General features: G+C 46.4%; 2 protein-coding genes across 2 annotated transcripts in view; one reads left to right on the top strand and one right to left on the bottom strand.

Moving 5' to 3' along the window:
* Positions 1-8813, top strand: part of GOLGA2 (golgin A2) — a gene marked incomplete at its 5' end in the record, with an annotated part of 18345 nt that extends 9532 nt beyond the window's left edge. The window contains 15 exons of the mRNA XM_010721130.3: positions 20-161; positions 1108-1197; positions 1342-1449; positions 1545-1632; positions 2125-2471; positions 3247-3360; positions 3657-3881; positions 4116-4215; positions 4305-4393; positions 4982-5135; positions 5265-5332; positions 5885-5987; positions 6185-6291; positions 6499-6667; positions 6772-8813. Coding sequence (XP_010719432.3) covers positions 20-161; positions 1108-1197; positions 1342-1449; positions 1545-1632; positions 2125-2471; positions 3247-3360; positions 3657-3881; positions 4116-4215; positions 4305-4393; positions 4982-5135; positions 5265-5332; positions 5885-5987; positions 6185-6291; positions 6499-6667; positions 6772-7022 — 2155 coding nt within the window. The remainder of the gene's footprint in view (positions 1-19; positions 162-1107; positions 1198-1341; positions 1450-1544; positions 1633-2124; positions 2472-3246; positions 3361-3656; positions 3882-4115; positions 4216-4304; positions 4394-4981; positions 5136-5264; positions 5333-5884; positions 5988-6184; positions 6292-6498; positions 6668-6771) is intronic.
* Positions 8814-9972: 1159 nt separating this feature from the next.
* DNM1 (dynamin 1) overlaps positions 9973-10842 on the bottom strand; it is a 41066-nt gene continuing 40196 nt past the window's right edge. The window contains exon 22 of the mRNA XM_019621301.1: positions 9973-10608. Within this exon, the coding sequence (XP_019476846.1) occupies positions 10548-10608 (61 nt within the window). The 3' untranslated portion in view covers positions 9973-10547. The remainder of the gene's footprint in view (positions 10609-10842) is intronic.

Here is a 10842-nt window from a genome sequence, read left to right on the forward strand (position 1 = left end):
TTTTGGGTGTTTGTTTCAGCAAAGGTAGTGAGGAAATAAAGCAGCAGAACTCAGAGCTGTCAGAAAAACTCCGCTCCCTGGTTTCTGAGAACTCAGCCATGAAGTTGGATGTGGAAGATTTACATAAGAAACTGGAAATGGCTGAACTGATGATTCAGCAGGTAATCACACTACTGGGACATAGGAGTAGATCACACTGATCATTTTAAGACTTGTTTCCTGGACACTGGGGGCAATATTGATCTTAAAGGCAGGCACAACATCCCATCCTGTTAGGAAAAGGTTTTCTGTGAGGTCTCTAAGGAGCAGGAAGGCTGTGCTCTTAAGGACTTGGAGGAGACTGAAAGACATTGTGATACCAGTCTGCTAAAAGAATGTTACATGGGATGAGAAGGTGACTGAACATACAAGTGTGCAAATACAGTGACTTTTCTTGTTGCTGTTCACTATTCTGGTTACTCAGCTGTTGTTCAGTGTCACTGAGAAACAAGTTGAGTAGAGATGCTTGCACCAATCCTACCAAGAGGTGAAATGGACAATGACAACTTGAAGGGAGCCACTGTTAGAGAGCAGGCTCAGTGTTAAGGTGAGCCCACAATGGAAGAAACTGCTCACTTTTTAAAATTTTGTTTTTAGTCAGTGGCTTAAGTTACCCATAAAATAAAGCCAATTGCTACACTTCTAGGAAAAATATTTTGTCTCACCTGTACCTGCCTTGCTGTTTAGTCCACCGACATAGACTGGCATATCTGACAACCCTGAAGTTCACAAGTATTCATACCATCTGATCTGTCTTTGTACCACAGACTCTTGAAATGCAAAGTTTCTGAACGAAATGATTTGACAAAAGCCCATTTTCTTAATTAAAAATTAGTAAACGTAAAATGGAAGCAAGGGGCTGCCTCGTTCAGCTTGTTTTACAGGGCTAAAATCACAGCTTTTTGATTTTTAGATGCCACTTCTCTTTCAATCAACACGGAGTTGAAACATTTTAAAGAACTATGGATGGCTATAACATGGATCAAACGGCAGGCTAAAATCAGGGGAGAGGCTAGACAGAAATGGAATATTAACATTTTGCCATAACCTTTTGATTTCTGTGGGCAGTTCTCAAATCAGTCAGGGAATGTGGATGCAAACCAGCAGTTGCAGGTGGCACTGGAAGAGAGGGCGAGCCTGGAAACCCAGATTGCTCAGGTAAGTTATTAATATCTTAAGTACACTGATGATCCAAATCTGTAAAGAAATGCGTGTGGCAGAATACAGCCTGTGCTCTCCCTTAAGTCAGCCATCCTTTAATTTATTCAGCTGGTACAATTTTCCTTGTTTTGTTTTTACCAGCTTTCAGAGTCTCTTCACCAGCTCCAGGCAGAAAGAGATCAGTATGTAGAGAAGCTGAAGGAAGAGGGGAGCATTTGGCAGCAGCGAGTCCAGCAGCTCTCTGAGCAGGTAACCTCACAGGCAGTGCCACAGCTACTTCCAATGAACACAGGTGTAAGTGCACCATGAGCACTGTTTTAACTTGAGCTTGTGTGGCCTTGCAGGTCCGCACAATGGCAGAGGAGAAGGAGAAGCATATGGCCCAAATTCAAGAGCTGGAAAGCAGTGTTACAGAGCTGCTAAGCAAATCAGGTAGGACTTCCAAAGTGGGGTTTTGTACTGCAGAGTATCAGGAGGTTAATTCTGTCCCCACTGTGCAAGTATTTGTGCATGTACAAGTAGATCTGATGCTCTCAAATCATGAAGAGAGCTGAAAGACTGGTAGTTCTATGAAACCTTTAATTCTAGCAGACAGCAGGCGAGCTACTTCCAGTAGCTGACTAGCAAATGGTTTATGTCTTTAGTTATCTGCCTGGCTGTACTGTCAGGCCCATGAGGCTGGGCAGGCCGGATTCTTGCTGGGGCTGAGAGAGGGAGTCAGCAGCACGCAGCAGGACACTGTGTGGTTTTGGGGTGGTTTGCTCTTTTGCTCCTCTCAATGCCCCATTCCTCTGGATACTGCAGCTGGTGGTACTTTCTGGGTCACAGAGTCCTGCAGGTTGGGATATGTTCTGCATAGCTCTGTGTGCTTCCCAAGTGATTCAGCCCTCTGACTGATCTGCTTTTGATTCCCTTTCTCCTCAGCTGTGAAACCCATGGATGTTGAGCCATCTTTACCAGCGGGACCTACAGCAGCTGAGCTGAGTCTGCAGGAAGAAATCCAGCGACTGCAGCACGAGAAGGAGGAACTGCATGGGCAATACCAGGCCCAGGTCCGTGACAACGAGCAGCTGAGCCACCTCAACAGGGAGCAGGAGGAGCGGCTGCTGGAGCTCGAGAAGACAGTCCAGCGCTACAATGAGGAGTCTGTGGACAGACAGCAGATCCTGGAGAGCATGCAGAGTGACAAGGCCACAATCAGCAGGGCACTGAGCCAAAATCGGGAGCTGAAGGAGCAGCTGGCTGAGCTGCAGAATGGGTTTGTCAAATTGGTATGTCTCTTTTCATGAATCGTTTCTCACTATTTCCCACGTTGGTGCAATCCTTTTGTAGCACAGATGTAAAAAAAAAAACTACTGTCAGAAGCATTATCTGCCTTTTGTCCCTTGGGGCTATGAGTGCTCAGCTTTCTGTGCTAAGTATTGCTATACCAGGAAGTGCCCTGTAATTCCTTACTCTCTCAGGTGCTCTGGCAAACAAACCAATATCTCTGCCCAGAGCTGTTTCCTTTTTCTTCTCCTCTGCTGGCAGTCAGGCTGTTTCTTTCCCAAGTATTCTTCCAGCTTTGCTCATGAAGAAGAAATTCTCAACAGTCTGCTGTCCTGTTGCTGTCATTGTTTCTGTCCTGAAGCTGAATTCTTACTCTTGCTTCTTTCAGTGTAACAGTTTCCCCTTTGGGGTCCTGGCACATAACGCATAGTCTGGTCACTGTTTTTTCTTCAGATCTTTCTGAACTTGTCTTCTTGGTTTTGAATGTCTACTGCTTTATTTGGGATGTTCATGTTACCCATCTGCTTTGGATCTGACAGGCTGTGTGGTGTGCCAGGCCCTTCTTGGCACTGTCCCAGCTCTGATTTCCCCCTCCCCTTGCTCTTCTCCCATCTTCTCAGCCTTTTTTAAAGTTAATTACTGCCCTTATTTACAGCTCAGAACAACACAAGAGATGGCATCCCACTGTATCAGGAATTAACATGTTTTACTGATTTAATTTATGAGAGCATATACTTTTGGGGCAGTTTCCTTCTACAGTGGTTTTAATTCTTGCAGACAAATGAAAACATGGAGGTTACAAGTGCCCTGCAGTCAGAGCAACATGTGAAGAAGGAGCTGGCTAAGAAGCTTGGGCAGCTGCAGGAGAACCTGGGGGAGCTCAAAGAGACGGTAAGCAACAGCAGTGGGATGGCAGGGCAGGTGTGCAGCAGTTTATGCAAAGGAGAGTTGGCAACTTTACCAAACTTTGATGGAAAGATGGAAATTGGTATTGTTAACGATCAAGCTGGGAGCCCTCCCGTGTCATCTGCTGTCTGATGTGGGGGACCAGCATGTGGGGACAGATGGTGGCTGCCTGCCTTGTTGGTGGCTTTGGGGCAGCGTTGACAGTTTGGATCATGCCACACGAGTCATCATCTTTTCTGGCAGAAATGATTTGATCTGATGGTTTTATCATGTTTTGTTAGCTGGAAGTGAAAACGCAGGAGGCTCGGGCTCTGCAGGAGCAGCGGGACCAGTACTATGGCCACTTACAGCAGTATACTGTGGCATACCAGCAACTGGCTGCTGAGAAGGAGGAGCTGCAAAAGCAGTACTTGCTTCAGACACAGCTAATGGACAGGCTGCAGCATGAGGAAGTTCAGGGCAAGGTGACAGTGGAAATGCACCTGAAGGAACTGCAGCAGACTAAGGTAATAATGAAGATGGGCAAGTGGAAAGACTAGAGGCAAGATGCTTAATTACACTACATCCTGTGCAATAGAGGTGAATTAGAGACGAATGGTAATTGTCTGGAGCAGAAGCACTGGTGGCTTTTTGTTTGTATGTTTGTTTTTGTGGTGCTACTGCTAGTGACTGTTTTCAGTTTGGCTTGTACAGGTTTTGGTGAGGGACTTTCTCACTGATGTTCTGCTTCTGTCTTGCAGGAAAGTCTGGAAGCTGTAGCAAAGGAAAACAAAGAGCTGCAGGCCCAGATCAGTCAGTTAGCAGCAGAGCTGGATGGCAAGATGCTGCACAGACTAGAAGGTGCGTAGCTTCAGCTGCTCTCCAGGGACGGGAGGTGGAGCTGGGCTCTCTGGAGTATTACCTCTTTGTTCACCTCCCTTCCTTTACAGGGGATGGAATTGAAAGTGAAGTGATGTCTGAAGAAATGAAAAACCCTTCGTTTGTGATCCCAGAGAAGTTTGAAAGCCATGAAGAAATGGTGGGTAGAAAGCCTTCGTTCTCAGTTGTGAGCAAATGTCTAGAAGAGGAGGCAGATTAAATTGCAGAGGTTCCACAGTGTGTTTTAAGTTGTTTATCAGCTGTGATCCCTGCAGCTGAGGCACAGGGAAGTGTTACAGTCCCTTTTTCACAGCACCAAAAGAACCAACAAGATTTCTACAGTATAGTTGAAAAACAAGCTGGAAGTCCAGCAATGGTTTCAATTACAAAGACAACTCAGCTGGCAGTGCCTCTAACTATTGTAATGATTTGTTCTCCTCACTTTGGAAGGTGATTTGGAAATGGTGTTGAACATGACTAATTCTTTCTGTAAGTGTACTTGTAACCAGAAAATACTGTGATCAAACAGTTTTGTGGGAATTCAGGTTTAACCTGCAGCGAAGAAATGATTTGTGCTACTTGAGAATGAGAAGACATGCAGTAGTTGCTGCCTGGGTTAGTCCTACGGGTTTCCTATCCATAAATAAAATGGGGTAAATTTCTGTTATTCTCTTTACCCTGAGATGCGCAATTGATCACACTTCACACAGGACAATCACTAACATGAGTCCTCTGCAATTCACCTTAGGTGACTTTCTTGACGTCTGCCATGTCCCAAGTGGAGAAGGATCGAGAAGAGATGAGGCAGCAGTTGGCTGCTCAGAAACAGCAGTGCAGAAACCTCCTGCAGCAAATAGCAGCTCTTCGGCAGGAGCAGCAGCATAACATCACAATGAGTGAAGGTAAATTTTGTGCAGTTTGGGTATGGAGATGTACCCCACCGTGGTCCTACCCTCTCTGAAACAGACCTATGGGTTTTGTGAATGAATCGCACTTAAGCAGGCACTGTAAACTACAACTGTCCTTTCCAGATTCCACTATGGATAGTGTTCCAGTGGAGGTTCATGAGGCTTTAAAAACTGCCATGGAGAAACTACAGGTAAGCAAAGGATCTCCTTTCTGCTCCTCTGCCTCACCTAGCTAGATTTGCACCCAGTGCCAGACTCTTGAAGCACACATACATTGCAGTGGAATAAGTAGCAGATGTTCCATGGTAAGCTACTTCCTAAAAAGAGGCTTTCCTCACGACTTGTCTCATCATAGGAGAGCTTCCCCTACCCTGCCCAAAGACTGTAAGGGCCTAACACTCAGCTATGGTCTGTTCTTAAAGAAATAGCTGAAAAATAGACTACCTTCACCCTGCTGGGATGAAGCAGAGCTCTCCAAGATCTGCAGACTAAGTGTGACCACATTTGTGCTGGCCACGCAATGAGAAGGCACTTTGTTCCCTCAGTCTTCTGTTTCCCAAAATTCAGAGATGCTTTGCTGTGCCTTCTGTAGCTTTGTTCCTTTTTCCAAATCAGTAGTAGTTGTAAAGGCAGCACGATTTGTTCCCTAGGCTCAGACTGATGTGAGTGGAGGGTTCTGTCTTTAACATGGCTATTCCCGTACGTGAGCAGCTGAGGTGACTCATACCAATTTTTGTGTTCAGTCCCGTTTCACAGATCTGATACAGGAGAAAGCTGATCTGAAGGAACGGCTAGAAGAGTTGGAACATCGCTGCATACAGCTGTCTGGGGAAACAGACACCATTGGTATGTTTACACAACACAAGCTAGAGCTTTTGGAGCTGAGTCTGCCACATACCGAGCAGTTCAAGTCTTGCTACCTAGATAGGCTAGGCTTCCAGTCCAGGGCTGGCTGTGCTGGATCCTCATGCAGCACAAGTTTATGCTCACAGTAAGGCTTTTACAACAATCTCATTATTCCTTATGCTTCTGTTGCGTTCCAGGGGAGTATATAGCATTATACCAGAGTCAAAGGGCTATCCTCAAACAGCGGCACCAGGAGAAAGAAGAGTACATCAGCAGGCTGGCTCAGGATAAGGAAGAGATGAAGGCAAGGAATCTCTTTTGTAGTACAACAAACACAGTGTACACTTGTAGGCAGGCCTGAGGGACTCCTGCACAGTATAAACCTTCTTATGTTGTTCTTCAGCTGGCTTTAATTTTGAAGTTGTAACAGTGGCAAAACAGCAAGCTGTAGCTACTGTCTGTGGCCACGGGGATATGCATGCTTCTTAAGTTTTCCTTTGCTTTGGTGCAGATAAAATTGCTGGAACTGCAGGATTTAGTGATGCGTCTGGTCAAGGAAAGAAACGAGTGGTACAGCAAGTATGTAGAAGCTGCTCAAAACCCAGAGCTGTCAGCAAGCCAGAATGAAAACGCACTGCCAGTGGAGAGGCGCATCGAACTGAACGCTACTGATGGAGAAGGTAAGCTGGAGACAGGACAAGTTAGATCAAATGGAATAACCCAAGGTCTCTGTGCATGGATGGGAGGAGTTACCTGCCTGCTGTGTCTTGCGTATGCCTTACAGGGTTACGAGAAGTGAATTTAGCAGATGAAGCGGAGCAAGACACTGCTGCTCTTCATCAACCCGGTTTCTACCCTATTGACGCTAAAGCTGCTCAGCCAAGCCAAGAGGACCCTACAGCAAAGCAAATAATGCAGCTTCTCAGAGAAATCCAGAACCCTCAGGAGAGGTCGGGCTCCTTGCTGGAAAACCCCTGCATTCCGTTCTTCTACCGTGCTGATGAGAATGATGAGGTCAAAATCATGGTGGTTTAAGTAGCACCAATTCTTATTTACGGAGATTTTCTATGAGCCTGCAAGGACTAAACTGACTTGTATGTGCCCATACTGCTGCTCAGCACCCTTGGTCAGAACGGTGATCTGCTCTAAAAACAGCAGGAAAGAGGGACTGCATCAGATGGAACTCAGCATCATTCCTTCTCTTCCCTCTGTTACTTGGTGTGCTTGGAGCACAGGCTGAGTTGTGTCAGCTCTCCTGCTGGGCCTGGTGCAGGTTGGGGGGAAGGGACTCTGTGACTTCTGGCAAATTCCTTGAGCCCTTGTCCTGTATCCCTGACCAGCCCACAGCTTCACAGCAGTGACTGAGCAGCAGCCCTCGTCCATCAGTCACGACTGTAACCTGCCTCCTTCCTTCTAAGGCTCCCAAAGTAACTAACTTAACTCTGGTAACAAACTCTTGGGATGTTGGTTTTGTTTCACACCATGCATCTTAAAACTTCCCACTTTCTTCCTCTCGCAAACCAGCCTTGAACAGCCACAAGGTGCAGGCTTCTGGCTAGCTAGGCAGCACACAGAGCTTCATTCAGCGCTAGGGGCCGGGGCTGAGGGCTGCCTTTGGAGTCTTTCTGGTTACTTGACAAAGCTTTATGTGATTAGCGGGAGCTGGGGGTGGAAATGTAACTGCACTTTGAAGGATGATGTGTTTCACTTGTGTGTGTCTGAAGGTTTTATTTATTTAAAAAAAAATGGGAGAAATAAGTAAAAGGAAACCACTTAATAAACATGCTTTGTTTTGAATTCCTGGACTCCAGGTTATCTATTGCTTAAATGTCTTCTCCCATTTTGGTAAGAAATGTATTAAATAGGTGGAATCCAGCATCCTTTCTCCCTGCTTACATTGCTGGCACACAGCAGCAGCAGAGTAGTACCAAACAAAGCCTTGAAGCTGGCAGCCTCAGTAAGGGGCAAACACGTTGAGTGCAGAGCTCCTGAAGTTGCAGCAATGCAGCTCCCTTAGGTGTACAGACTTCAGGTGAAGTGCACAGATACCTACACCCCTACACCTAAAGGCTCAGGCACAAACTGCCTCTTTGAAATACGGTTACAGCCTCAGCACCAGAGCTCTGGGGAGAACTGCAGCGGCCCTGACTGCAGCAGCCATGCAATCCCACAGCACAACCCTGGGCTCGTGGTGGTGGAAGCTGAGCTGCCAAGCACAGAGGTGCAACCACATGAATGCAGCACCAATTCTTGCATTTGTCAACCACAACAAAGGAAAAAAAGAAACCAAACCTAGAAAAACAACTATTCTTCCTCAGTGTCCAGGTGGCTGAGCTTTAGCAATATGGTAAGAGGATTTTCTCTTTTAATGCCAAAAGTAGATCAAGGCTTTTTTAAATGGTTCATTTTGTCGTTTTTTCTCCCCCCTGACCCCAATGAAAAGAAAAGTGTGTATGGAACAATTTGTGCTTTCCTGTGAACCCACCAGAGGAATGTGGAAATTGTTTTTCTTTTTTTTGAACTTTTCATCTGAATGTCTCCAGTGCTGTCTGTGAATGGCACAACACGAGCTGTGTACATACTGTATCTGTGTAAAATGCTGTATATTGCTGGAGGGAAGGCTGACCTGCAGGCTGGAGCTGCTCATAATCTGTATCATAACTAAAAGGGCAGGGGTGTGACTTAAACAGATTATAATAAATGGAATAAATATTTATTGGGTGTTCTATTCTGTGAAGGAGACCATTGTAGCAGCTCTGCAGGCTGGTGCAGAGGTGACTTAGTGCTGTTACAAATATGCTTCCTGAATAAACTCATTCAGATGGGTGCTGGCTAGATGTGTTCTGTTCAGATCTCCTTGAAATCTGGCAAAAAACAAATTCTTCCCTATTCAAAACAAACAACAAACAGGCACAGCTCTACAAACTGCTGCTTTAGTACTGCTGCCCTTTCCCCTTCGCTTTCATGAATGTTTCCTTGTAGCCAGAGCTCTGCCAGGCCTGAGATTTCTCTCCAGGCTTTTAGCTTCACCCATGAGCCTCTGATTCCTTTTTATCCTTTTCACTCGAGATGTGTTTCCCTGACCCTACTTTTACTCGGAGTGAGCTCCATGCAGACACACAAGTGATAACTATTGCTGAGCTGACACTGCAGCTTTAAGTTACAGCACCCAAACTGCCTCTGCCCCAAAATGCTGGAGGCCAAAAGCGCTGCGTGGACAGTGAGCAGCTGGAGGCAGGAAGTGTTCTAGGGGCTGCAGGTGGTTGGGGAGGCCCTCCTGCCTGGCCCAGGAGGTTCCCACTGTACAGCACAACCAACAGATAACACCCTTCTGTTGTGCAGTGTAACACTGTCTACCTTAACCACAGTTTCAGCTGAAATACAATGTTCTTTAAGAACAAGCCTGTGTGTCACAGCAGGGATAGAGTGAAGCAATAGGACAGAGTAGGGCAAAGACAGAAACAGCTGCAGCACAGAGGAACGGAGTGCTGGAGATGTGGGCTGCTCCCCAACTCCTCCCAGCAACCACCACACTTAGGAGCTCTAGGGAGAGACACAGCTTACCCAAATCTTACCAGGGAGCTCCCCCCACACCGTGGCAGCAGCAGGCAGGGCTGAGGTGGGCAGCAGCACCGGCAGTGGGCTGCATTCACAGCCAGGCCCAAAGCACAGCTCCTGCCAGGGAAACCACAGCTCTTTGCCCACTCACTGCATCCCACAGCCAAGCCTATGCAAAAACACCACCGTAAGAACCAAGCGTGTGGTGTGCAGGACTCCCACCTTCTGTGTTGTCACTGACACACCTCACTGTACCTCCCTTTACAGCAGAGAAGGGCCTTCACCTCTGCACCCGCCGAGCTGCCACCAACGCCTGGCTGCTGCTGCGCGTCTCCATTCCTGTCATGCATGCAGAGCTTTCTAAGCTCTACGGGATGAAAAGACTCAGTTATAATCAAACAGGTTGGAAATCACCCAGAGAAAGAGCAAGAGAAAGAGAGATGGTTTTATTCTAGTTGTAGAGTCCTTCATTATACAGAAACAATAGTTTATTTCATCCAATTAACGAGAGTGACAGTAGATCACAGACTGCAGCACAGCTACCACCAGCACCGAGACGTTCACCCACAGCTCTGGGGTAACACAGGAACCCAACTGCACACAGCAGAGAATTGAACAGTCGGCTCAAAAATTCAACACTGGGATTTGGTTCACTTCTCAGGATGTTTATATATATATGTATAGCAATATTCTTTCCCTATTGAAGCGTTTCCTAATATCCACATGGAAGCACAAAACGGCTTTAAACACCTGGACATATATAGATTTTCCATCTTTATATATATATATATTTATAGATATTTATAACAGTAAAGATACGTTTCTCATTACTACAATTTCAACTCCTCGAAGCAGCTGGGAATCAAAAACAGCTTTACTACAGTCACAGCCGATAGGTGTGTGTCACAAATACAAACAGAACAAACCAGGGGTGAGAGCTGAGTCAGAACACTCCTGGACAGAACAGCTAAGAGCAGGCAAAGAGTCTCGGAGGGAGCAGCACTACATGTCAAATGGTGGCTTGGGGCTCTCCGGGCGGGAGGGACTGGCCTTACCCGGCCGGCTGGAAACAAAACAGGAAAAGGGGAAAGGAAGGGAGAGGGGGAGAAGCAGTAAAACAATGGTTAAAATACAGAAAGGAATTGGCATCAGAACAATAGAGGAACCACAACAGAAACTGAAGACACTGCAAAAAGATAACCTAAATGCAAATCAGCTGTGACACGGGTGGCTCACTGCTGGCGGAGACACAACAGCCCAGATGCACAGGGTGGTATATTTTTAATGCTGAAGTCTT

Source organism: Meleagris gallopavo, chromosome 19 (genome assembly GCF_000146605.3).
Source record: "Meleagris gallopavo isolate NT-WF06-2002-E0010 breed Aviagen turkey brand Nicholas breeding stock chromosome 19, Turkey_5.1, whole genome shotgun sequence".
Lineage (NCBI taxonomy): Eukaryota > Metazoa > Chordata > Aves > Galliformes > Phasianidae > Meleagris > Meleagris gallopavo.